We start from the raw sequence: 24307 nt of genomic DNA, 5'->3' as shown, positions 1-24307 counted from the left end.
CGTGCGCTCCAAAATAAATAAATAAAATTAAAAACCCCAACCCAAGACACTTCACATCAAATGCAAAAATCCACCTGGATGGGCATGTTGGCCCTAAGAAAGAGAGCATGCCTGGGGAAACCCAGACGTACGGCAACCCTAAACTAAATAGGACAAATATCATCAAAGGTAAAAAAAAAAGGGTAAAGGACCCCTGGACGGATTACTCCAGTCAAACTTGACTATGGGGTGCAGCGTTCATCTCGCTTACAGGACGAGGGAGCCGGCATTTGTCCACAGACAGCTTTCCAGGTCATGTGGCCAGCATGATTAAACCACTTCTGGCGAACAGAACGCCGTGAGGGAAACCAGAGCGCATGGAAATGCTGTTCACCTTCCCGCCGCAGCAGTACCTGTTTATCTACTTGCACTGCTTTTGAAATGCTAGGTTGGCAGGAGCTGGGACAGAGCAACGGGATCTCACCCCACCACTCAGATTCGAATTACTGACTTTCCTATAGGCAAGCCCAAGAGGCTCAGTGGTTTAAACCACAGCGCCATCCGCTCCCTTAAATATCATCAAGCACTCTGTTCCCACTGACCACGTTCTTCTGTCCTTTGGTGTTGCTCCTCAGCTAAAGGATGGTTTTAGGTTGAAACAAAAGCACCTAGTGACAGCATCCTTTGTGGCATCTTGGTCTTATTTTCCATACGAAACGTAACCACCATGGCAGCATGAGGTGTGTGGCAGAATTGCTGGGGGAAGGAGAATGTGCCTTACTGGAAAGACGGAGAAACCACAGCATTAAGACGCCCAGAAACCCTCACCAGGCCTCATATTTGTTTCTTTTTCTTTAAAAACCCTGCTGTTCTGTTTTGTAGCTTTTTGACTAAAATAAAGCTAGGAGGACCTCTAGAGGTGAAAGGATGCATGAAGCCAACCTAAGCCCCAAACGGTGGTTGTTTTCCAAAATCATTATCACACGTGACAGGGCTGTACCCAGTCCTGCTGGTAACCAAGTAGGTGTGAATGTAACATGACAGCCTATCTGGAAACCCTGGCAGTTTTTAGTGCTGCATTAATCTCTGCCTTACTGGATCACATATCCCTGCACAACGCAGGGGAAAGCAAATGATAAGATTGCAGCCGACCAGCAAGCCTCTGGGCAGCTCTAAGGGGCTTTTGTGACAGCTGTTGGGTTACTGGGTTTCTTGCAAAGAACTCTGGAATAGTTGGAGAATAATCTGATCCAGAAAGAGGCCTATGGTATGCTTACTTGAAGAGATTGTATTACTCTTTCTTTTCTCTATCTGCATATTTTTCTCTGTTAGCATAGAAAACCAATAAAAATATTCTTTAGAAAAATTAAGGAGAACATGAGCATGCTCTCTTTCTCTTAAAAACGTGGACTAAATGGAAAGCACATGTTACATCAGCCTTGTGAAGTAGTCTGGTGTTCCTATACTAGTATTGCTCAGATGGATGGGGGAGACGTAGAAGGAGAGAATGAGATTTGGGCTCATGTTGCTATCGGGATACAGTCATACCTCGAGTTGAATGCGCTTTGGGTTGAGCGTGTTCGAGTTGCGCTCCGCGGCAACCCGGAAGTAGCAGAGTGTGTTACTTCCGGGTTTCGCCGCTTGCGCATGCGCAGACGCTCAAAATGACGTCACGTGCATGTGCGGTAGCGGCAAAACGCGACCCGCACAGACGTGCCGTCGCGTCTTGCGTTCCATTTGGGATGCGAACAGGGCTCCGGAACAGATCCTGTTCGCATCCCGAGGTACCACTGTAGTCATATGCACAATCCTGCTTTCAATATTATTTGCCCCTGTAAAAGTTTGGGGGAGGTCACACAGCTTCATTACCAATCAGTGCCTGTCCCATAACATCCTACTGAAATCCCACGTTCAGACGATGTTTTCTGTCTACAATCTCGAGCCGTTCAGTTTGACAGGGCGACCCTGGGATCTAATATTATAAGTGGGAGGGAAAAACTCCTGTACCACACCATGCATATATTTTGCAAACCTCAAAAATGACCCCCACGCCTTAAAAAGGTAAAGGTAAAGGAACCCCTGACCATTAGGTCCAGTCGTGGCCGACTCTGAGGCTGCAGCGCTCATCTACTTTACCAGCCAAGGGAGCCGGCGTACAGCTTCCGGGTCATGTGGCCAGCATGACTAAGCCGCTTCTGACAAACCAGAGCAGCACACGGAAATACCGTTTACCTTCCTGCCAGAGCGGTACCTATTTATCTACTTGCACTTTGACGTGCTTTCGAACTGCTAAGTTGGCAGGAGCAGGGACCGAGCAACGGGAGCTCAACCCCTCATGGGGATTCGAACCGACGACCTTCTGATCAGCAAGTCCTAGGCTCTGTGGTTTAACCAACAGCACCACCTGCATCCCTCGACCCCCATTTCTTAGTTACCTTTATATTCATACTGAAGTTCAATGAAATTGGTGAGCATGAAAGACTTATTCATTATGATTCTTTGATACTCAGGGATCTAAAAAGCCTACGGCTGCTGACCAAAGCAGAGTTATTTGGGAATAAGCACCACTGAACATAGTGGGGATTTGCTTTGGGGGGGGGACATGGGTAGGATTGTGGTTTATCTTTTCTGGAGGGTTTTAATTTGAAAAATCTACTCTCTGGCACATGAGCAACGAAACAATATAGACCCCGTGGCTTTTATTAAAGCAGCTTGCCATGCCATCTGCTTGAGAGTAACCCGCAGAGAGGAATAGCAAGAGCTGCTTTTGGAACCAAAATGCACCACTGATTCCATATTACCTGCCCCTTTATAATGCCTCCGGTGGCACCTAAATTGACAGGGCTTTGGCAGGGAGTTGGATGACTCCCTGTTTGAAATTGAAAGTGGAATTTTACAGCTGCATCAGAAAAGCTGAAAACAAAGAGAGAGACTTCTCCAGAGTAACTCTGAGTCAACAAAGGAGATCAGGAATAATTAATATGGACATAATATTTGATAAAGGAATAAAGGAGCAATGGATGGAAATTAAAACCTCACACAGGAAGAAGAAAGGAGAACTTCATTTAAGAATTTACAAATTACTATATGTGTTAATGCGAACTGAAGTTAATCACTGTAGCTGTGGTATAAGGGATTTTATCCAGAATAGATTGTATTTGGTTTGAGCAATAGTCAGGACGCAGAATTAAAGGGAATCAGACCCTGAAGTACAGCACGTGGGAAGCCATACAAAATTTATAATTAGCTGTGTAACTTGATTTGTATCTGAATTGGTATTGTTATTTGGTAATAATATAATTTGGTGCATATTGGATTTTTGTAATTGAAAATTAATAAAAATTATTTAACCCCCCAAAAATAAAAAATGGCAGCTCATTGGTTTGCCTTACTCTACCAAAGGGCCATGTCCTCAGCACACAGGAGCAGAAAAGAGGCCTAGGTTGAGAATACAGCAGTGAATTATATACATAGACATTTAAAACCTAAAGCGTAATACAACCACAGGAGGTCAGCATAAACCTACTGAAGACCCGTGTATGAAATCTACAAACCTCACCTGCCTTGGTCAAAGACTCATCAGGATGCAACAGAAAAAAATGAAGAATGCTGGGTCAGTTGGTCAACCGAAGCATGCACATGGTGAAAGGGAGGAATGAGTTTTCCAACAGAAGAGAAGTAGAGGCTGCTGCAGATCTTTTGGAAGGAGTACAAGAACTAGAGACGCTTTCATTTAAACCATTCTGCTTCCACAGTTGGAGGCTTTATACTTCTGAATATATATATGGACGCAGGTGGCTCTGTGGTCTAAACCACTGAGCCCCTTGGTCTTGCAGATCAGAAGGTCGGTGGTTCGAATCCCCATGATGGGATGAGGTCCCTTTGCTCTGTCCCAGCTCCTGCCAACCTAGCTGTTCAAAAGCATGCAAGTAGATAAATAGGTACCATTGCAGCGGGAAGGTAAACAGCATTTCTGTGCGCTCTGGTTTCTGTCACAGTGTCACGTTGCACCAGAAGCGGTTTAGTCATGCTGGCCACTTGACCCAGAAAACTGTCTGTGAATGAACGCCAGTTCCCTCAGCCTGAAAAGCAAGATGAGCGCTAAAACCCCATAGTCGCCTTTGACTGGACTTAACCATCCAGGGGTCCTTTACCTGTTGTTGTTCTTTTACCTTTACTTCTGAATACTTACATGTTGCTGCCCTGCTATCGAGACTCTAGACATCTGTGTATGGGGAGCACAGCCTAGGCATGTATGATGCAGCTTGAATAGATCAGAACTGCACCAATCATATAACAAAATCCAAGACTCACACGACACAATCTGGGCCTACGCATGCATGAGCTCGCTTGCCCATCAAACTGACAGGTAAAGCAATCCAATGCAACCCATAGCCGTCGTCAGCACAAGACAGAAGCATATGCGGGAATGAAAAATGAAGAGATGTTATGAATGTTATGTACTGAAGTTCTCACCCTATCCAATCACTGAACGTCACTTTCGATCCCTTATTTGCATATGTGGACCTGAACTATCTACAGTATCCCCCTGCTGGCCCAGGGTGAGAACTTCAGTACATAACAATGAATATCCTGCTGCCTTCTAAATGGCAAAAACCTCCCTTAAATGATGTATCCTTGATTACCTCAAATTGTGACATAGCAAAATAAAATGTTTCCGTTTTGACTTTTATTTAGCAACACAAAACACATTAGTGCAGTGGTTCACAACCTTTTTGGGGCCACGCCCCACTTAAAATCCTGATATCCCCCCTCCCCTATGACATATAATTCTTATTATTCAAAAAGTGAACTCCTATTCATGTGGAGGAAGCCTAAAAGGCCATCAACTGTTAATAACTCATTCGCGAATTGCCCCCCTCAAAAATCAAATTGCCCGCCCCCCCCCCCCCCGTGGGGCATGTGCCCTGCACTGGGAACCACAGCGTTAGAGGAAACAACAGGCTCAGGCAAATGGACGAAGCACAGATGGTAGGCACCTGCCTATAATATTTAACATTTATTGCTCTGAAAAGTAACAAAGAGAATAGTGACATTTAAAAGGCAACAGCAGTTTGGGGCATTGGTTAAAATCACTTGCAAAGTAAATCAAAATTACATATTAGTCCTATTTATGTGTTTTTCTTCCCTTTCTATTGGAAAAAAGGTGTTTAGGAAAAAGAGACTTTCTGTTTTTCCCTAGAGTCTACAATAGGAAAGGCGGAAGATCTTCTTTTGCTCAGCGCTTCTGTACTTCCTTTCTTTAACTGTCCTGGTTGACCACTTTACAGACTTCTATTCACAGAAGAAATCGATGGCCTGAGAAAGAGAACATGTTGTTGTTGTTTGGGTTCACTATTATAGTTTTTAAACACAGTAAGCAATTAGAGCCAATTCTGAACAAAGGGAGTTGTGGAAAACCAGTTGCTTTGAAAACATAATGAGTTGGATCCAGACAGCCACGCTCCTTGTTGAGGCCCAGCTGAACTCAAGAGTTCTTAAGTTACCCATGACTTCAGTGGCTCAGCTCCAGGCATGACTTACTAGATTCAATCCAGAGTGGATCTACACAGATATAAATAAACACTGTGGAAATGCTTCTTTTAAAAACGTAAAATATATATGGAATTTGCCGTTAGCTCATCAGCCCCATCTAGTGTCATATTTCATGCTACGCATCTAGGTAAAGGTAAAGGTACCCCTGCCCGTACGGGCCAGTCGTGTCCGACTCTAGGGTTGCGCGCTCATCTCGCTTAAGAGGCCGGGAGCCGGCACCGTCCGAAGACACTTCCGGGTCACGTGGCCAGCGTGACGAAGCTGCAGCTGGCGAGCCAGCACCAGCGCCGCACACGGAAATGCCGTTTACCTTCCCGCTATAAAGCGGTACCTATTTATCTACTTGCACTTAGGGGTGCTTTCGAACTGCTAGGTGGGCAGGAGCTGGGACCGAACGACGGGAGCTCACCCCGCCGTGGGGATTCGAACTGCCGACCTTACAATCAGCAAGTCCTAGGCACTGAGGTTTTACCCACAGTGCCACCCGCGTCCCTTCTAGACATCTAGAGACACACTTAAATTGCACTTAAAACATTATATTTGTAGCTGTATATCTGAGTCCCCGGTGTCTTCTAGGACCACCTCTGACTTGGCTTTTTGAAAAGCAAATGTCCCATGTTTCTTGCAAAGTTGCATACAAGAGCAATGTTGCATTTCAGGAAATACTAAGACCCCGTCTCGCTTCTGTATTTGGTTAGCACAAGCTGCAGTAGCCTCAGGGTTGGAGGCTGTTCTGGCAGCTTTTAGGATTTTATTGCGTTTCCTGCCTCTTCGCCCCACAAAAAGCCTCTGATGCTGTATTCTCCATGACAGGAGCTGGGTTCCCCTTTAAAACCTGAAGAGAAGGTAATTGGAGAGCATCTCCATCTTCACCTTCCCCAATGAGAAGGCCTCTAGAATAGTGCCTGCGTAGACCCCAGGTGGCTGGTTTGCCAACTCAGTGAGAACTAAGCCAAAGTTACGTTTAGGAAAGAAACTTGTAGTGCTTTCAGAACTCAAAGAAGGAGAAAAACAAACAAGCAAAGTCAATGTCCCTCTGTCAAGGAAACCAATAACTCAGAAGGTGAGACTGTAACACACAGCGCAGTCAGGAAAAAGCAACTGGAAGCAGTCTCACCAAAGAAGCACAGAGCATACCTTGTGCCCAGAGGAATGTTGTTCTCAGTGTACACGAGGCCAGAACCAAATCAATAAGAAACATCTTGCAGAGGCTTATTCAGTAATTTCAAGGATGCAAAATTTTCACTCAAGTTACCTTAGCAGAAGGTATGAGGTCACCAATTATGGGGTCACCAATATTCAGCCACTGCGGAAACTTCGGCCACAAACCATCAAAGCATTTGTGTAGCAACATTTGCATAGCTCGCTCATTTCTTACCTTCGTGGAAACTGTCTCGTTTGCTTCCTGATAGATGTGCTGCTCTGTGACTAAATTCCTGGGGAAATATCCAACAGTGCCCATCTGGTCCTCGTACTGTTCTGCATAAACCTTACGGGTTAGATCAAACAAGCCTGGAGTTAAGCGCAGCCATTCTTCAGAGTAAATGAATTCGCTGCTCTGTTGGAAGCATGGGCTGCCCCAGTCGCCCTGTACACTCTTTGAGATTATTTCGGTCAGCATAAGGTACTAACAAAACACATTTGTTGTTGTTGTTGTTTACCAAAAGGCACATATAAACAATTGCATTTCCAAGAATGAGACCAAGAAAAATGTGAGCTCATACAGATTTTAATTCCTCTTATATAGACTTGACTATATTCTTAAAATCCTTATTTCCTTAAACTGGGATTTCTTGAAAAGGTTTGCCCTGGACAATACCCAACTCCATTTCAAAGGGTTTCTGGGCAAGAGGTGCTCTGGTGGGTCCCATTCTGTTGACAATGGAGCCTGGTGGCTTAACTGGTGCTGAGGCATTTTGAAGTAGTGCTCCGTAGCTGGGTCTGGCCATGAGTTAAATTTCCCACAATGCTCCAGAATGACAATACATCAAGACAGTGCTATTTTTCTGGGGGGGAGGGGGAGAGATGCCAGAGCTCACCAAGAACACCTCCTTTGATCTCTTATAATGGCAATGGCACCCACCTGAGAGGTGCCAGAATTCAGTTCCAGAGAGTTCAGACTAAAAATAAAAAAAGCCCAGCAGCAGAGGCCATTTTTTTTGGACTCATCAAACTGGTCTCACTTTGAATGCCAAACCAGTTTTTTTGAGGGAGGCTCAGCTGTCATGGTATTGCGCACTGACACTGGCCGTGCCCTGGACATTTCAATAAAAACTGGAAATATTCCAGTGTTTCACTAGAACCTAGTGGCTTTGTGCAAAAGCAGGTCTAACATATGTAGCACAGGCCCAGAGAATAGCTTGAAGGCATGAGGGGGTGGGCAAATTTGCTGAAGACAAAGTCCAGGCTTGGCTAATATCCTAGTGCTTGAAAACTGCCCCCCAAGCAGCACTGCCAAACACTGTTCCTGCAAAGTTTTCCCTACTCTCTCCCCTCCTCGCTACAGTCTCCCTAGAAAACACACACACTGCACCTGAGGATTAAGGAAAGCCTTTGGAATGGGGCAAGGGATAATATGGGCAGGGGGCTGAGCAAGAGGGGGTATTCCCAAAAGTGCCATCTTGCGAGAGTGAAAATGTCTTTCCTCTCATGCCAGGCAGCTGTGAATCCAATCCCCCTTTGTATGCTTGCTTTGAATTCCAAAACAAAGAAGAAAAAGAGTTTGGATTTGATATCCTGCTTTATCGCTACCCGAAGGAGTCTCAAAGCGGCTAACATTCTCCTTTCCCTTCCTCCCCCACAACAAACACTCTGTGAGGTGAGTGGGGCTGAGAGACTTCAGAGAAGTGTGACTAGCCCAAGGTCACCCAGCAACTACATGTGGAGGAGCGGAGACGCGAACCTGGTTCACCAGATTACGAGTCTACCACTCTTAACCACTACACCACACTGGCTCTCACGAAAGAAAGGTGAGGCATACATGTAACATATAAATGTATTTTTAAAGTTTTCATAAGGTAAGTATTTATTCAGTCCACTTTAGAGACGTTCCCCACCCCTTCTTATTTTTACTTTGGCACAAAACTCATTCTCTCTCTCTCTCTCCCTCCTTCTCTCTCTCCCTTCTTTTTTAAGAAGGCTGAGTGTTTTTTAACCTCTCTGCTTCCCCCATGAAGTGCTGAGCGAGGGAAGGCAACAGATGCTTCTGGACATACAGGTGAGCTTGTGAGAATATCGCCTTGCCCTGTCCAAGGAGAGGTGGGGCAGGGGTTTCTCTAAAAACTGTGGATACTGGGGGGTAAATAGCCATGCAGACAAAGGATAAGATTTAACATAGGAAAGCTCCTTACACTCCCAGCCCAGAATTCTCCAGATCCTCTTTCTTGCACTAGTTTTGAGTAAACGTAGATCAGTTGCCCCTTTCTGACGTTAATGAATCGGCAGTCTGGCGCATTGTAATCGTCTTCTGCCCTTGCCAGGGAGATGGCATCTGGGGGTGGAAAAAAAACCAGTAAGACTTTATATAGAATTAAAGGGCTGGGTGGTAAGAAGAGGAAATTCTTGCTAAGTTTGCAAAGGCAATCATACTTCATAGAAGCATCCCTTTCCACATTCACAGTTCATCTCCTGGGAAGTCTGCAAAAGCTATCTACATTTTGTTTTGTTTTGACATTTATATACCACTCTTTTCCACCAGGGAGCTCAAGGTGGTGTACAGTGGTACCTCAGGTTAAGAACTTAATTCGTTCTGGAGGTCCGTTCTTAAACTGAAACTGTTCTTAACCTGAAGCACCACTTTAGCTAATGGGGCCTCCCGCTGCCGCCGCGCCGCGTGATTTTTGTTCTCATCCTGAAGCAAAGTTCTTAACCCAAGGTACTATTTCTGGGTTAGCGGAGTCTGTAACCTGAAGCGTCTGTAATCCGAGGTACCACTGTACATGTTTTTGCCCATTCCCATTTTATCATCACAACAACACTGCAAAGCAGGTAAGGTTATGCCAGCCCAAGATCACACAGTGGACATGGGGGCTTAGTGGTAATTTGAACTCTGGTCTTCAAATCCCAATCCTACCCTCTAACTACTACACCATGATGTCTCCAATATATATTTATGAAAAATATATCCATAAATTTAAAGTTATGCCTGGGATATGGCAAATCATTCATGCAAGAGTTCACGTTTTCATTCATGCAAGAGCACACAGTTTCACAAACGGGTGACTTACATAAGCACTCCTGATCGGCACACAGCTTCTTGCTTGCCAGCTTGTCCATAAAAATTCCCTTCGCGATCATCGGGAAAGTGAATCCAAGAAACAGCAGAAACATCAGCATGCTAACAATGTGGGGCATTTTCTTCTCTTCCAGGCACCTCGCTCTCTCTGCCTTACATAAAAGGAACAAGTTAAGGAACGGCTCTCTATTATATATGTATTAAAAAACATTAAGATGCAATTTTGGAGGGTGGGGATGAGAAGCTCTCTGACCAATAGGAAGTCGTGAGGGCAACATTCCATTGCTTTTAAAGCGCTGGGAAAACTTCAGAGGGACCCTTTTGCTTTACGTATTTGCCAAGCGTTTTTAAATGCCTGTCTCTTGCTGCAGTTAAGTCAAGCTCAACATCGCATTCAGCAGATTTTGTGCAAGGATGAAAAACAACAGATCCCCATTAACTATACAGGTTTCCAATCTTATGGGTTGGTTGAAAGTGCAGCAGAAACACAAAGAATCCTATGTTGGCCATGGGCTGGGGAGGAAGTGCCAGAGGAACTTTGCCAACAAAAACTAGACCGATTCCAGTGCAAAGAGACAAGCCATCTTCCCCCATCAGAAGCTTATGAGCCACAGCGGCAGTAATGCAGCTCATAGGAGTGGGATGCAATTTCAGTCATCAAGTTGTGGGTTTATATGTATGCTTGCTTTTGATCCCCCTCCCATGAGCCAGTTGCTATCTCAAAGGATTATATTTGAAGTGTGCAGCAATGTAAAGGTAAAGGGACCCCTGACCATTAGGTCCAGTCATGGCCAACTCTGGGGTTGCGGCACTCATCTCACTTTATTGGCCGAGGGAGCCGGCATACAGCTTTCGGGTCATGTGGCCAGCATGACTAAGCCACTTCTGGTGAACCAGAGCAGCACACGGAAACACCGTTTACCTTCCCGCTGGAGCGGTACCTATTTATCTACTTGCACTTTGACGTGCTTCCGAACTGCTAGGTTGGCAGGAGCAGGGACCGAGCAACGGGAGCTCACCCTGTTGCGGGGATTCGAACCACTGACCTTCTGATCGGCAAGTCCTAGGCTCTGTGGTTTAACCCACAGCACCACCCGCGTCCCGTGCAGCAGTGTATGGCCTCACAAAGCACCTGCAGAATACAGATGACTGAGCTACTATATGGTACGTGAGTGTCAAATGTAAGGCCATCACAAATTATCACATCCTATTGTGGCTGGTTTCATGACCCTCCAGAACAGCAAGGAAGGCAGCACATAAGGGCTGAAAGGAGAAGCAAGGGGAATTTATTCCCCTTCTTCTGACAAGACAACAGAGCCTAGGGCTTGCCAATCAGAAGGTCGGCGGTTCAAATCCCTGCAACGGGGGTGAGCTCCCGTTGTTCAGTCCCAGCTCCTGCCCACCTAGCAGTTCGAAAGCACGTCAAAAGTGCAAGTAGATAAATAGGTACCGCTCCGGCGGGAAGGTAAACGGTGTTTCCGTACGCTGCTCTGGTTCGCCAGAAGTGGCTTAGTCATGCTTGCCACATGACCCGGAAGCTGTCTGCGGACAAACGCTGGCTCCCTCGGCCTATAGAGTGAGATGAGTGCCGCAACCCCAGAGTCATCCACGACTGGACCTAACCATCAGTGGTACCTTTACCTCCACCTCCATTTAGAAACTGAGACATTCAGTGGGGTATGAATTATGAAAACAAACAAAATGAATCAAAATACTTTCCAGAAAGTCTCATATCTCTTTTCAGCCCCCAACATTGGCCCCCAAATCAGTTTGTAATGAATCTGCAAAAAGGTGTAATGTATTGAATGGTCCCGGAAGACCCTTACTGTCGTGTTGCATCAAGCCTCCTCTCCTTTCAACAGTATCTGAAAGTATATCTTCTTTCTATAGGCTTTTAATGTTTAAATCTGCTGTTGCCTCTGGCTTGACCTTAACTGCATCACATGTCATGAACTGCTGCCTTCTATTTGTTTGGTTCAAGTGTGTTTTGTTTCTGTTTTGTGTTGTCATCTGCTCAGATTACAAATGTAGAAGAGTGGGATACAGGTATGTGATTATTTCTTTACGAGTTTATGGCAAACTTCTGGTCTTTGGTAGTAAATGTTATTGTACAAAGGGCTTTCCAGGGACATCTGAAGTCGCAGGTGGACTTGGCTAAGAAGTAGGTGGCAGAACAGAAAAGCAGCCCTTCCCTGAATTTAGGGGAGCGTGTGATGACCAACACCCATTCTACACAAGTTATTTAACTATATTCAAGGCTAAGAACCAGATGTGCTTAGTATAAGTCTAGAGTTTCCACTGACCCCAACCACCCAGGGTCACACTAAATTAAAAGCTGGGTATCCAAGAACACAACATCAAGCAGAGAAGAATACAAGCACAATGCTTTGGAGCATCAATGGTGCTGAATTCAAACGGAATCAATATTTCAGTGACCGTATTATTGAGTAGGGAGTTCAGCACTCAAACCTGTTTGACACCCCCCTGCAGACTGTAGACTTCTTAAATTACATTCTGCAGATAATGAGTTCATTTAAAATGAAACTTCCATGCTCACATTTGGCTCAGCCATGTGGCTTGTTCAGATTCCGGGAAAACGTCTGGATAGCAGCTCCCTATTACTGCAGGGGCTTAGTGATACCTACTGCATATTTCAGGTGGACACTGTATACATATGGACACCGGCAAATCACCTGGGAGATACCCCCCCTCAATAGTGATGAGAAGACTACTGAAGTCAGTGACTACTTATGAATGTATTTCCTTATTTACATCCTTTATGGTAAAATACCAGTTCAATTTTGGAGGCAGTCATACCTTGGTTGTTGAACGCCCTGGAACTCGGACGTTTTGGCTCCCAAACGCCACAAACCCAGAAGTGATTGTTCCAGTTTGCGAATGTTCTTTTGGAAACCGAACGTCCGACGGGGCTTCCGCAGCTTCCGATTGGCTACAGGTGCTTCCTGTAGCTAATCAGAAGCTGCTATTTGGTTTTGGAAGGTTTTGGAAGTTGAACGGACTTCTGGAACGGATTCCGTTCCAACTTCCAAGGTACGACTGTATTTATCCAATACATCTTTCCAAATAATCTATACTGCATTATCTACTCTAGACAGTTCCCATCCCTGACAGTATTATTTTCACAAGCACCCCATCCAAAATTGTTGACATCTCTTTCAAAATATAGAACAGCCTCTCAGTTATCTGTATCTTCAGCAGGACATCTGGAGTTGTATCTAAGGAAGATATCCCATTGGCACAAGGAAGCACCCCTCACTCTCCTCCCTTGTGCCCCTCCTCCCAAATCTGTTTTTAGGGTCCCCCCAGCCCTCCAGAGCAGGTTTTGGGGTAGTGAAAGAACTTCTCATGGAATGAGCATGTATTTCAAATCATTAGCATTTCCAAGTACACCCAGTCCCTAGTAAGTTGGCAAAAACTATTGCTTTTGATGAAACACAAGTACACCTTAGATTACTGTTTCAAGAGAGAAAATGCACCTTTATTTCTAAACAGGTAACTTTACTGTGAAGAAGCCCCTCCAGTCACAGAATACAAAATGGACTTATGTACAACAACCAAATTTTACAGCTGCCAGCTTTTCAGCTGGCATTCCTTGAATGTGTTTAGAATCCTTACATACTTGTACTGACTAACTCCCAACAATGCCATACCAGACATTTCCCTTCAATTCAAGGAACCACACTTCAGTCAATCCAAATTACCCTACAGCATGTAGGGGGAAAGAAAAACCAAACTGAGCAAGTCCTTCAGGGATCCTAGTTTCCTTCCATCACTTCTTGGCATAAGTGATTTTCATTGCATGCGAAGGGGTAATTTTAAATCCTTGGAGGGCATCGCGAGCCGCTCCAGCCTGCCCATCATTTTCAAACTCCACAAATGCGATGTCGTGTCTCCCGGGCACCAGGCGCACTTCTTTGAAACCAGGGAACCTTAAGAGATAAAAATTTAAGCAAGATGACATGCTTTGATTTTGCAGGTTACAGGCTGTTCTTATTCTCCAACCAAAAAAAACTTTATAAAATTGAAATTCGCAATTGAAAATAAAGCTGAAAGCCATAGGCTGAATTTGCCAAGTAAAACATACCAAAGATGCCAGGAACATATTTGTAACACAATGAAAAACCGAGCAGCTGAAATGCAGGAATTACAGACTTCAGACAATTTTTTTCATTTTATGAAGCCCATGTTGTGCCAAACTATTTTTCAGTTAATTTCCATTCAACAGATACGATTCCCAGTATGGATTTGTTCTTGTTTCCAAACCTTCTCCTACAGAGCTAATTCAACACTATTTCTATCCAGCCTTGACAAAGCATAAATTACCATATTTTTTGCTCTATAAGACTCACTTTTTCCCTCCTAAAAAGTAAGGGGAAATGTGTGTGCGTCTTATGGAGCGAATGCAGGCTGCACAGGTATCCCAAAAGCCAGAACAGCAAGAGGGATTGCTGCTTTCACTGCGTAGTGATCCCTCTTGCTGTTCTGGCTTCTGAGATTCAGAATATTTTTTTTCTTGTTTTCCTCCTCCAAAAACTAGGTGCATCTTGTGGTCTGGTGTGTCTTATAGAACGAAAAATACGGTACTAGAATGACTAACTTAGAAGTCACATGATGTACACTTACCCAAGTATACAATGTATGGGTATTTATGTTTTGCCAAATATTTCTATACCTTAAATGCAACATATTTCACATTAAACTGTAAAAATCGCAGTCTGCATGGCTACTGTTTCTAAAACTTATGTTGAGTCAGACTATAAACACAGACATCCTGCACTTAATCCTAGACAGGTTAAAATCCATGTTTGATATTGTCTTTCCTTGTCCCTCAAACATGGCTCATTACCAGCACCCCAGTTTTATTTTTAGAAATCCATTGACTGTTCTGCCTTTCTTACTCATAAATGTAAATTTAAATCAGCAGCTAATCCAAGAGGCAGCATGAAATGTTTAGGAAGGCGAAAGTTGCATGAACAGCCACTTCTTTGTTATTTGAAATGTCTTTGCCACCAGAGGCCAAAAAACTGAATTCATTCAGCTTGAACATAACCAAAGAGGCAAATTCTTAAGTCACATCTCACAATAACAATGAGTTTTTGTTCTGAGCGCATATAAATGGCAGCTTGAAAGAAGGAGGTGTGTTTCTAAAGAGTCTTGGATCTCCATAGCCCTCCATAGCATGCACTGAAGGCTCCATTATCTCAACCCATCCAAACTGCAAAAACATAGTTGCATAGAACCAGGCATCATACTTTGAGTTCTAATGGTGGAATCTATTGCAAATGACAGAAGGTTAGAAGACCACGTATCTCACCACTGGGTTCTTGAAAGTTTCTACAGAAGATGAAACTCTTAACAGCCCAATCCTGTGCAGTTTACTACAAAAATTCCCACTAATTTTGCTGAGTCTCAAATGCAGGTGTAAAGGATTGTAGAACTATATATATCTATGTATCTAGATGAACTTACTGATTGAACAGCATTGACAACATCATTTCATTGGTCTCTTCTGGCAAGTTGTTGAGGAAAAGTATATAGTTCGGTGGATTATCAGGCACCTGTAAAGGAAGCAGCAAATAATGTGCTATTGTACGCCAAAACCACATTTGCTTTAATATTTATAAATGTTAACAGTAGCTATTTTGGCATAACTCATTGACGTTAACCCAAGAAGCTGCCAATTCTTCATTTGACATAAGAAGAGAATTGGGCTGGACGTAAACAGCTTCAAGTTGTTTGTTTGTTTCTGCACTTCACAGGTTTTAAGGTTAGCTAAGGAGTCTAATACAATCAGGCAGCTATTCTGAGCATTTTCAGTTAAGAATACAGCTAGATAGTATACTCCACAACATCTCTCCTGCAAAAGGTCCAGGTAGTTGGCACTTCAGGCATTCAACAGCTGTCAGCCCAGTAGTACCTTTAAAAACAAAACCCTCACATACCAAGTATTCAGTTTGTGGTGTGCTATCATCTCTGTTATCCTAATAAGGACTTGGCACAATTAGAATGATAGGATTAAATTACACATTTTGGACACTGTTTGCTTTTTCTACAACAATAAATGGAGGTACAGTTATATATTTACAGTCCCTCTAAGCAAATACTAGTGGATAACACTTACCGACTGCTAATTAATCATTTACAGAAGCTGGTCATATATGAATAAAGCATGTTGCTTCCAAAATGCATGTATCTGTATACAAAATATGTAGCTCTAAAAAGACCAACGTGGTGATCTGAAATTGGTGTACTTCCAGTGCAAAGGATGTTAAGGATTACCTGTTGATTCTGCGAGTTTGCTTGGGAATTTGCTGAATTCTGGTTTGCTCCCTATTGAGAAATAAAAAGATTTTTTGTTTTTAAATTATGCTTCAAGACCTGAAGTCAGTATTAAAAACCCACATATATTATAATTTACCCTACAGAGTTGCTAGAGGCTCATTTTTTAAATAGAAAAAAATACTTACACGGGCTTATGTTTTTAAGAGTTAAAGGTAAAGGGACCCCTGACTGTTAAGTCCAGTCACGGATGACTCTGGGATTGCAGCGCACATCTCGCTTTACTGGACGAGGGAGCCTTGCCACTTGTGGTTTTGCCAACAGTTGCTAGTAGCAAACACACACACACACACACACACACACACACACAGCTGCCTCCTTATTCACCAGCACATACAAGTGACTTTGCCCTCCTATTCCCTCCCAACAACTCCACAGTCTTGTTTTTTTGCAAAAAAAAAAGATGGACAGGATAGCTGGAAGGAAATATAAAATGCTCAAAGACAAACAAATCCAAACAGCTCTGCAAAGTAAACAAAAGTCCTGGATTCCTCAAATAATTTTCTTCTCACAATAACAGCGCCCATGATACCCAAGCAGAACAAATCTGGGAGATTTTTTATTCTACATGTGGCAGCAATATCACCTGGTAGGTAAAATATTCTTAGCTCAAAGGGGATCAGTCATTTTGCTAGGGAAAAGTACATTTTTTGTTAACTGCTAACCGCATAAAGCTAGTAAAAAAACCAACAACTGTCAGGCTCAATTTCACAATCATATTCCTGTTTCCTCAGCAGCAAGTCCAGCTGATCTTACTCTCAGGTTAAGCAACTGTTGGCTTTTACGTGTATTGTTTTGAAACCGAGGCCTAACTCAGCTTACATAACGCATAGTTCTGTTCTACATGTCTCTCAACACATGTACCCTACCATTTGTTAATGTTATAGGCAAATGTTAAAGAAAGAGGCTTATTCTTTGACCAACGGCAATGAGATCTGGACAAACTCACTTACCTGATTTGGCTTCTTTGCAGCATTAGCAGACTGTTCCAAGGACTTGATCTTCTTCTTCTCTTTCCTCTTCTCTTTATCAGCAAACGTACCACGCATTTTAGAAATCACATCGGAATCTGTTTTTGCATACTGGATGCGCTGTTGAAATCAGAATGCTGCATTAAGCATCAAAGCTGTGAATTTGAGCCTGATATTTTGGAACAGACAAGGAATAAAGGGGAGTGGGTTGAAGGTCACAGAGTATCCAGCCAATGAACTGTTTGAAAAGCTAAGGCAGTGTTATGTATTGGCACCTGGAGTCCAACCCAGAGCATGAGTTACATACAGTGCTGCAAGCCTGTTGGGCACACTGCCAGAGATGGCACCACCATGCCATTACATGCCACCCTAGCCAGAAACAAGGTGCATCTCCAAAGAAAACATTATATATTGTCCAGGGTAGGGAAGAACAGCCACAAAATACTTGGTTTTCACAATGAATTTGTATCAACGTGGAATGCATAAAGATTTTAAAAATACACATTAAAAAAATAGGATTTTCTTACAGAAGATTCAGGTCTTTAGCCATGTTTTTAGAACAGTCCCCTTAAGACATTTACTTCTGTTCAATTCTTGGACATTTTCCAAAGTTGATTAGAAGCTATCCATAAATATATTTCGAATGAGTTGATCAAGGTGTTCCTAACACACTTCACTGGCTATATTTTAATCAAAAGAGAGCTTTTGACAGTTACATTAAATTAGCAGTCTTATAACGAGGAGCTGAAACTTATTTACAGAAGAAACCTGAACATGCTTACTTAGAAGTCTTACTGATTTTACTCCCTAGTAAGTGCTTTTAGAATTGTAGCATTGATCTGATCTGCACTGGAAAGACAACAGGTTTCTCCCAAGAGAAAGCTTAAAATTATTTGTTTGCCTATGGTTGGTATGGCGAGTTTCCAATGAAGGGCCTTGTTATGAACTGACAGGATAGAATTTCATCATCATCATCATCATCATCATAGCTTGTTATTTATACCCCGCCCTCCCCGGCCAAAACGGGGCTCAGAGAGGCTAACACCAGATGTATAACACATTAACATAAAATCAAAAAATCAATTAAAATACACCCTAAAATCAGATCAGGATCAGAATAAAATCCAATCAGATGGCAACCCGCAGATTAGGGTTGGGGACCTTAAATGCTCACTGTTTGTGCTGAACTTATATGGGCCTGTGAGAAAAATTGGGAGGCCACTTTCATGCAAGTCCTTATGAAACAGGAGGGGGAGTCAGACTGAACCCCGACCAAAGGCCTGGCGGAACAGCTCCGTCTTGCAGGCCCTGCGGAAAGATGTCAAATCCCGCAGGGCCCTGGTCTCTTGTGACAAAGTGTTCCACCAGGCTAGGGCCACGGCCAAAAAGGCCTTGGCCCTGGTCGAGGCCAGTGTAATCTCATTGAGGCTCAGGACCTCCAAAATATTATTTGCGGGCCGTAAGGTCTTCCGTGGGGCATACCAGGAGAGGCAGTCCCGCAGGTGCGAGGGTCCGGTAGGTACGAGAGTCCTGCCAGCAGAAGCCCTGAAGAAGGACGTACACTTGTGCAATGCAGCTTCCCCTCTCTCCGCCCCCTTAAATAGGCTCAGGAACAGTGCAGAGAGGCGAAAGAGAGAGGAACATCCCATCTGACAAGCCAAATCACTTGCCCTGAGAGAATGATCACCATAGTGGGGTGCTGAATTCCTCCCTTTAGTGTTTGAAGAGCCTAGTGAACAGTCCAAAAGCTTTAAATATACTACCTATTGCTCTAGGCAGAGAAACCACAAGATCCCCAGCCACATTGTTCTCTTATGTTTTGCAGTAAAATATAAAGCTCACCATTGGTTTACCATAAAATGGAAAGCCTTGCAATTGTCTCAGGGCATTGGTGGAGGAGCCAAGTTCTTTAAATATAACAAAGGCCTGTCCTCTCATCTTCATCGTCTTTAGTGCCACAATGTCCACTACGTGCCCAAACTGAGAAAACAGTGCATACAGAGATCTTTTCAGTTCTGTTAAGGGAAGGAAGAAAAGGAGACTTATACTTGTATCTGCTTCTAAGACACCACAGCATCTTCAAGGTTACGGCAATCACTCCAAGAGACAGCACATGACTTGGGCAGTGAAGCCAGCCAAGTTTCTCACTCTAAAATCAGAAAAGTCTGACAATGCAACATGCCAGACATATGATACTTTCAATCATCACCTCTTACCCATTGTTTGCTGAAATGTTAACTGCTCCCAGCCAATTCCCTTCATGGGAAATTTCTGTGCCATCATTAGGTATTTCAAGACATCAATAACAATTTACCACTCTGGAGAAAATGACTAACAAATCATTTATATTTGAATGCTCTTCCCCCCTCTCTGTGTATTATCAATATTCTTCAGAAAAGCTGAGTTACAAAAATTTACCAAAGACCAATCCTCTCTCATGGTGGTGAAGAGATGGCATGAAGCAGCATACTTCCTACAAAAACTTTCTGTTTCTTGACTAAGCATTCAGAATAAGGAATAATTTATTTTCATACCTTCCTTTTTAATTTTGTCATTAACATTATTGATATACAGTGTGTGGTTTGGTCGGATATCCATATTTTAATTTCTGGCAAGCTGACCTGGAAAAAAACAAAACCAAGAATTTATTTAGCGTACTTTCTATAAAAACAAAACCCCTGAAAGCAGCTTACATTGAGTTATCTGATTTTATCCTTGCAATCACAATGTGAGACAGGTGTACCTGAGATATAGTGACTGGCCCAAGCCTACCCAGCCTGCTTTGTGGCTGAGCAGGTTTTGGAAGACAGCTCTCCTCAGTCCAAGTCCCAACACTATAGCCACTAAATGATGAGGGCTCTGTACAACAAAATACAGCATATTTAAAATTAAAGATCATAGCTGACTTATCAGACTACAACATTTAATTTTAAAAAGAATTAGTGGACAACGCTAGCTATTTCTACTCAACACTATCCTAGTTTACAGGGTTGGCAAAAACACCACAAATTGTATCCTACTAATTTACATTACTTCTGGTAGCCAAATTGAGCACCATTTGGTGGAAAGGCAGGATGGAAAGTTAACAAAACAAACATGCATTAACTGGCTGCGGCTGCTCCTCAAAAGCTTGTACATAACTTTATTTTTATTGGCAGCATGTGCGCCCACACGAGTTTTTAGCTCAGATACCAAATCCTTCCTGGCCTAGCTCCCTCTGCATAAAATAAAATACCAGCAAGGGGGTAAAAGAAAACTGGGCTGGGGCACTGCTTTCGGGTGTTATTGTGTTGTTGTTTTTATTTTAATTATATATATTGTGGTTTTTATGTTGATCTTTGCTGTGAACTGCCCTGAGATGTCTGGGTATAGGGCGGTACAGTGGTACCTCGGGTTAAGTACTTAATTCGTTCCAGAGGTCCATACTTAACCTGAAACTGTTCTTAACCTAAAGCACCACTTTAGCTAATGGGGCCTCGTGCTGCTGCAGCGCCGCCGGAGCACGATTTCTGTTCTCATCCTGAAGCAAAGTTCTTAACTTGAAGCACTATTTCTGGGTTAGCGGAGTCTGTAACCTGAAGCGTATGCAGCCTGAGGTACCACTGTATATAAATTCAATAAATAATAATGATGCTTTAGGAGGCTACAAGGGCAGGATTTGGCTACACCGACTAGGCTCGGCGAGAAGGGTATGTAGACGTGTGTGTGTGTGGATACCTTGTAAAATTTCACTAAGTCGCCCTATTTACCTCTCTTCCAACCCCACCCCCCGAAAACACTGAGCCCAAAGCTGAAGCGGGACTCACAAAGGCCTCCCTCTCCCTTGGAGCTGGATAATATTACGAAGAGGAGCCAAGTAGATGGGGGGGAAAGGCGTGGGAAGAGCATGTATGTGGGTGGATGCAAGTAGGGGACACCCCACTGCCACCCCCTTTTGTGCTTCTCGCACAAAACCTCTCTTGGAGGTTTCTAAGCAGAGGCCGGGTCGGCCACCTGCGGCCTAGCCGAGATTCCTGCATTGCAGCGGGTTGGACTAGATGGCTCTGGGGGGGTCCCTTCTATGAGGAGGTTAAAGAACCCGACGGTGCCGCCGCTAACCACCCCCGGAAGGCGTAGGGAGCCCAATGACTCCCGCACCCCTCCCCTCTTTCGCTCTGCCTGTACCGTCTCAACGCCTCAAACCGCCGCCTCCAGCGCGCCACCACCCGACATGCCTCCTTCTCTCCTTCCCTTCCGTTTCCGACCAGCGGTGAGGTGCACTTCCTCTCTTCCCTCTCGGCTCTCGGCGAGGTTTTCCCTTATAGCGGGCAACCGCCACTGAGGTGGAACGTTTTTCCAGAGAGGTGAGCGGGGATGGGGGGGAAGAAAACCTGTAGCACATGCAGCGTGAACTTCCGGTTGAAAAAAAACCCCAACAACCGGAAAACCGTCATTGGCCGTTGGTCCGTACGGGCTCCGTTGTAGGGCCGCTCTGCGGCGCCTCGTGTCTATGGTAAATATTGGGAAGTTCCATCCTAGACCGCGAAGCGCTGTTAAAAAGGAAGTTGGAGACGCTCTAGCTATCCCCCTCTATAGAATTTGCGTTCTCCGCTCGAGGCCACTCAATCAATGCCAGGCCGATTCAATCAATGCGGCCGATTCGCGACGAGTTCTTCGGCTATCGATTGGTTCATTTCCGCTTTGCGAGCCCAGCTGATACAACGATACAGACACGTGTGGTTCACGGGGGTGTTTTTTACTGCTGCAGTGTAGCCCTACGTCTTGGGGTGGTTTTTTTGTAAGAAAGGTGCCTCTGAGCACGTGCAGAGAGCCCCTCTGAATTGCTACCAGCAGCCATTCAAATTTAAAGAGGCAAAGCACTTCCTTTTAGAAATAATTCCTTGCATGTGGAAGAGAAAATGAAATCATCATCATCATCATCATCATCATTATTATTATTATTATTATTATTTCCCAGCCCATCTGACTGGATTTCCCCAGCCACTCTGAGCGGCTTCCAACAGAATATTAAAAACAATACAGCATCATACATTAAAAACTTCCCTAAACAGGGCTGCCTTCAGTTGCCTTTTAAAAGTAAAATAGTTGCTTACTGCCTTGACATCTGCTGGGAGGGTGTTCCACAGGGCAGGCGCCACTATCGATGGTACTGAACACCGAGTAAATGGGCAAAAAATTAGTTTTTGTAAAATATGCTGGGATTTATAATATGCAAAATGAACCATGGAAAGAGAAGAACAGAATTCATTTATATTTTAATGATGTTTAAATGAGTAGTTTAAATTGTAAAACAGAAAATGTAATAAAAATTATATACATCAGGGCAAAAAATGAAAAGACAAGTTGCAAAAATGTCTAAATCCAAATCAAAGAAGTGTTGGAAATTTAAAGAGAAAGAAGGTTCTTTTTATCATATGTGGTGGTTTTATAGCAAGGTTAAAGCTTACTGGGAAATTATATATAATGAATGAGAAAAGATGTTTAAAATAACGTTTGTAAAAAACAACAACCCAGAAGCTTTCCTTTTGGGAATTATAGGGACAGACCTACCCAAACTGTATAGAAATTTATTCATGTATGCGACTACAGCGGCAAGAATGTTACTCACCCCAAAATGGAAAGAAGTAGTTGTCCTGCCAAAAGAAGAATGGATACAAAAACTTACGGAATATGGAGGAAAAAGGTGTGATATAAATGCAATAAATCATCATCATCCTTGGAAAGAAGCTTGAGGAGACAATAGTAAATTATTGGGCAGCAATTCTTACTCCAAAACACGAGGAGCAAACTGTTGACAGGCCATTTAAGGAACCCATCAATTTTATCATCATCATCATCCTTGTTTCAGGTTTTGGTGTGGTTACATTCTGTATAGTTTCTCAGTTACTGGACAAAGCCATCGTGGCAGCATGCAAAATACACATTCAAAGTGCATAGCTAATATACGAAGAGCCCTTCTGGTTCAGGCCAATTTATTATTTTTATTATTTGTTACTTAAAAGTTTGTATGCCACCCTTCATCCAAAGATTCCAGGGAGGTTCGCAACAGAAAAATACAAAATGAGAATACATAATACCCACCCAGTGAAGGCTCGTATAGAAACACTAACAAGCCATGTGCTCATGGTTCCCTGTACTCCTGCCAACAATCAAGCTGCAGCAACTGAAACTTCTGAACTCTTTCCCAAGGGCAGCCCAACGTGGGGCATTCAATCATCCCAACAGCAGATTACCAATATGCAAAGGACAGACACAAGACTGATTATACCAGGAAGGTAGGTCAACGTGTTTGGTCATTCTGAACAGCCCTGTTTTCATAAGTCGCTGAAAAAAGGTTGAACTCATTTGTGCTCTTACAATTTAGTAATTAAATTGTGCCCTGCCATCTCAATGAACGCCATGAAGTCAGGGTTGTGAGTTGCCGATTCTTGTAGCAAACCTGGGAATTTTGTGTTAAATGGTGTGTTATAAATACAGTAAATAATAGCAATATTAATAGCTGCTGTGCAAGCTGAAATGGCAACATTGAGCATTCTTCCTGATCTGTTTGTGAGGAGGTTATCCAATTGTTATCTCTCTGTTTCCAGTGCATTTTCCCATCACTTTCCTTAATGCATAAAGTCCAACTGGGCCAGGGGGGCCCAGTTTTAACTGTGCAACCTGTATTTGCTATAGCGTGTGTGATTGAATCCCACCTGAAAATGGTGGCAGTCCAGAAGCATGCATTTAAGCTGAAAAGCGACTGGCCTTTTCAGCAGCACAAGTGATCAAAGAAAGCTGAGCAGCAAACGCTCCCATGAATGCGTACAGCTTCTCTCACCGATGGCTACAAGCAACAAATTAAGCAGCTGAATTTTAATTTAGAAGATTTCAAGCATAAGGTAAGAAAAAAGAATGTGCAAACCAGAATCGTTTTTCTCAGCAGTCAAGGGACAAAGATATGTTACAGACGTTTGCCCTTCCAGAATGCTATTGTGCAATGCAGTCCTGCACAGTTTACTCAGAAGTAAGTCCTACAGTGTTCAACAGAGGTTACTCCCCAAATTTCAGCCTTGTATGATAAATGGAGTTGTTATGCAAGGGAGTGCATGTTAAGTTTTTATTACTGTTCTCCCGACAGGATTAGTATGTGACTCAGCAAATATGAAGAACCAGTGATGTCAGCAGTTTAGTAATGCCTATAGACAAAGAATGTTTATTCAATACA

General features: G+C 43.4%; 2 protein-coding genes across 3 annotated transcripts; both read right to left on the bottom strand.

The window, feature by feature from the left end:
- Window positions 1-4892: 4892 nt before the first annotated feature.
- OTOR (otoraplin) lies at window positions 4893-10449 on the bottom strand. The gene is made up of 4 exons (XM_083607498.1): window positions 9762-10449; window positions 8886-9025; window positions 6914-7024; window positions 4893-5298 (listed from the first exon to the last, which is right to left on the bottom strand). The coding sequence occupies exons 1-4, from the start codon at window positions 9886-9888 to the stop codon at window positions 5275-5277; spliced, it is 402 nt and encodes a 133-aa protein (XP_083463624.1). The 5' UTR covers window positions 9889-10449; the 3' UTR covers window positions 4893-5274.
- A 2791-nt stretch (window positions 10450-13240) lies between these two features.
- On the bottom strand, window positions 13241-21491 carry SNRPB2 (small nuclear ribonucleoprotein polypeptide B2). 2 transcript variants are annotated; one of them, XM_083607458.1, is made up of 8 exons: window positions 21265-21469; window positions 19844-19959; window positions 19635-19721; window positions 18943-19115; window positions 17083-17220; window positions 16070-16120; window positions 15260-15348; window positions 13241-13719 (listed from the first exon to the last, which is right to left on the bottom strand). In XM_083607458.1, the coding sequence occupies exons 3-8, from the start codon at window positions 19696-19698 to the stop codon at window positions 13560-13562; spliced, it is 675 nt and encodes a 224-aa protein (XP_083463584.1). In that variant the 5' UTR covers window positions 19699-19721; window positions 19844-19959; window positions 21265-21469; the 3' UTR covers window positions 13241-13559. The 2 variants fall into 2 exon arrangements, with proteins under 2 accessions (XP_083463584.1, XP_083463583.1); XM_083607457.1 differs by lacking the exon at window positions 19844-19959 and having other exon boundaries at window positions 21265-21491.
- Window positions 21492-24307: the final 2816 nt, after the last annotated feature.

The sequence above is a fragment of the Podarcis filfolensis genome, assembly GCF_964270895.1.
Source record: "Podarcis filfolensis genome assembly, chromosome: 3".
In the NCBI taxonomy this organism is placed as follows: domain Eukaryota; kingdom Metazoa; phylum Chordata; class Lepidosauria; order Squamata; family Lacertidae; genus Podarcis; species Podarcis filfolensis.
The sequence above is the reverse complement of the archived record's forward strand: the minus strand, read 5'-3'. Positions and strand labels throughout refer to the sequence as shown.

What these genes read in the sequence shown, in the direction of transcription:
- OTOR (XM_083607498.1), bottom strand. Translation starts at nt 9,888, where the DNA reads ATGCCCCACATTGTTAGCATGCTGATGTTTCTGCTGTTTCTTGGATTC. An exon ending in GAGAATTCTGGGCTGGGAGT is followed by an intron (nt 7,025 to 8,885) that starts GTAAGGAGCTTT and finishes CTAACCCGTAAG; the next exon opens with GTTTATGCAGAACAGTACGA. An exon ending in ACGAGACAGTTTCCACGAAG is followed by an intron (nt 5,299 to 6,913) that starts GTAAGAAATGAG and finishes TCTCTTTCTCAG; the next exon opens with GCCATCGATTTCTTCTGTGA.
- SNRPB2 (XM_083607457.1), bottom strand. Translation starts at nt 19,698, where the DNA reads ATGGATATCCGACCAAACCACACACTGTATATCAATAATGTTAATGAC. An exon ending in CATTTTATGGTAAACCAATG is followed by an intron (nt 17,221 to 18,942) that starts GTGAGCTTTATA and finishes TGATTTCAACAG; the next exon opens with CGCATCCAGTATGCAAAAAC. An exon ending in CTGCAAAGAAGCCAAATCAG is followed by an intron (nt 16,121 to 17,082) that starts GTAAGTGAGTTT and finishes ATTTCTCAATAG; the next exon opens with GGAGCAAACCAGAATTCAGC.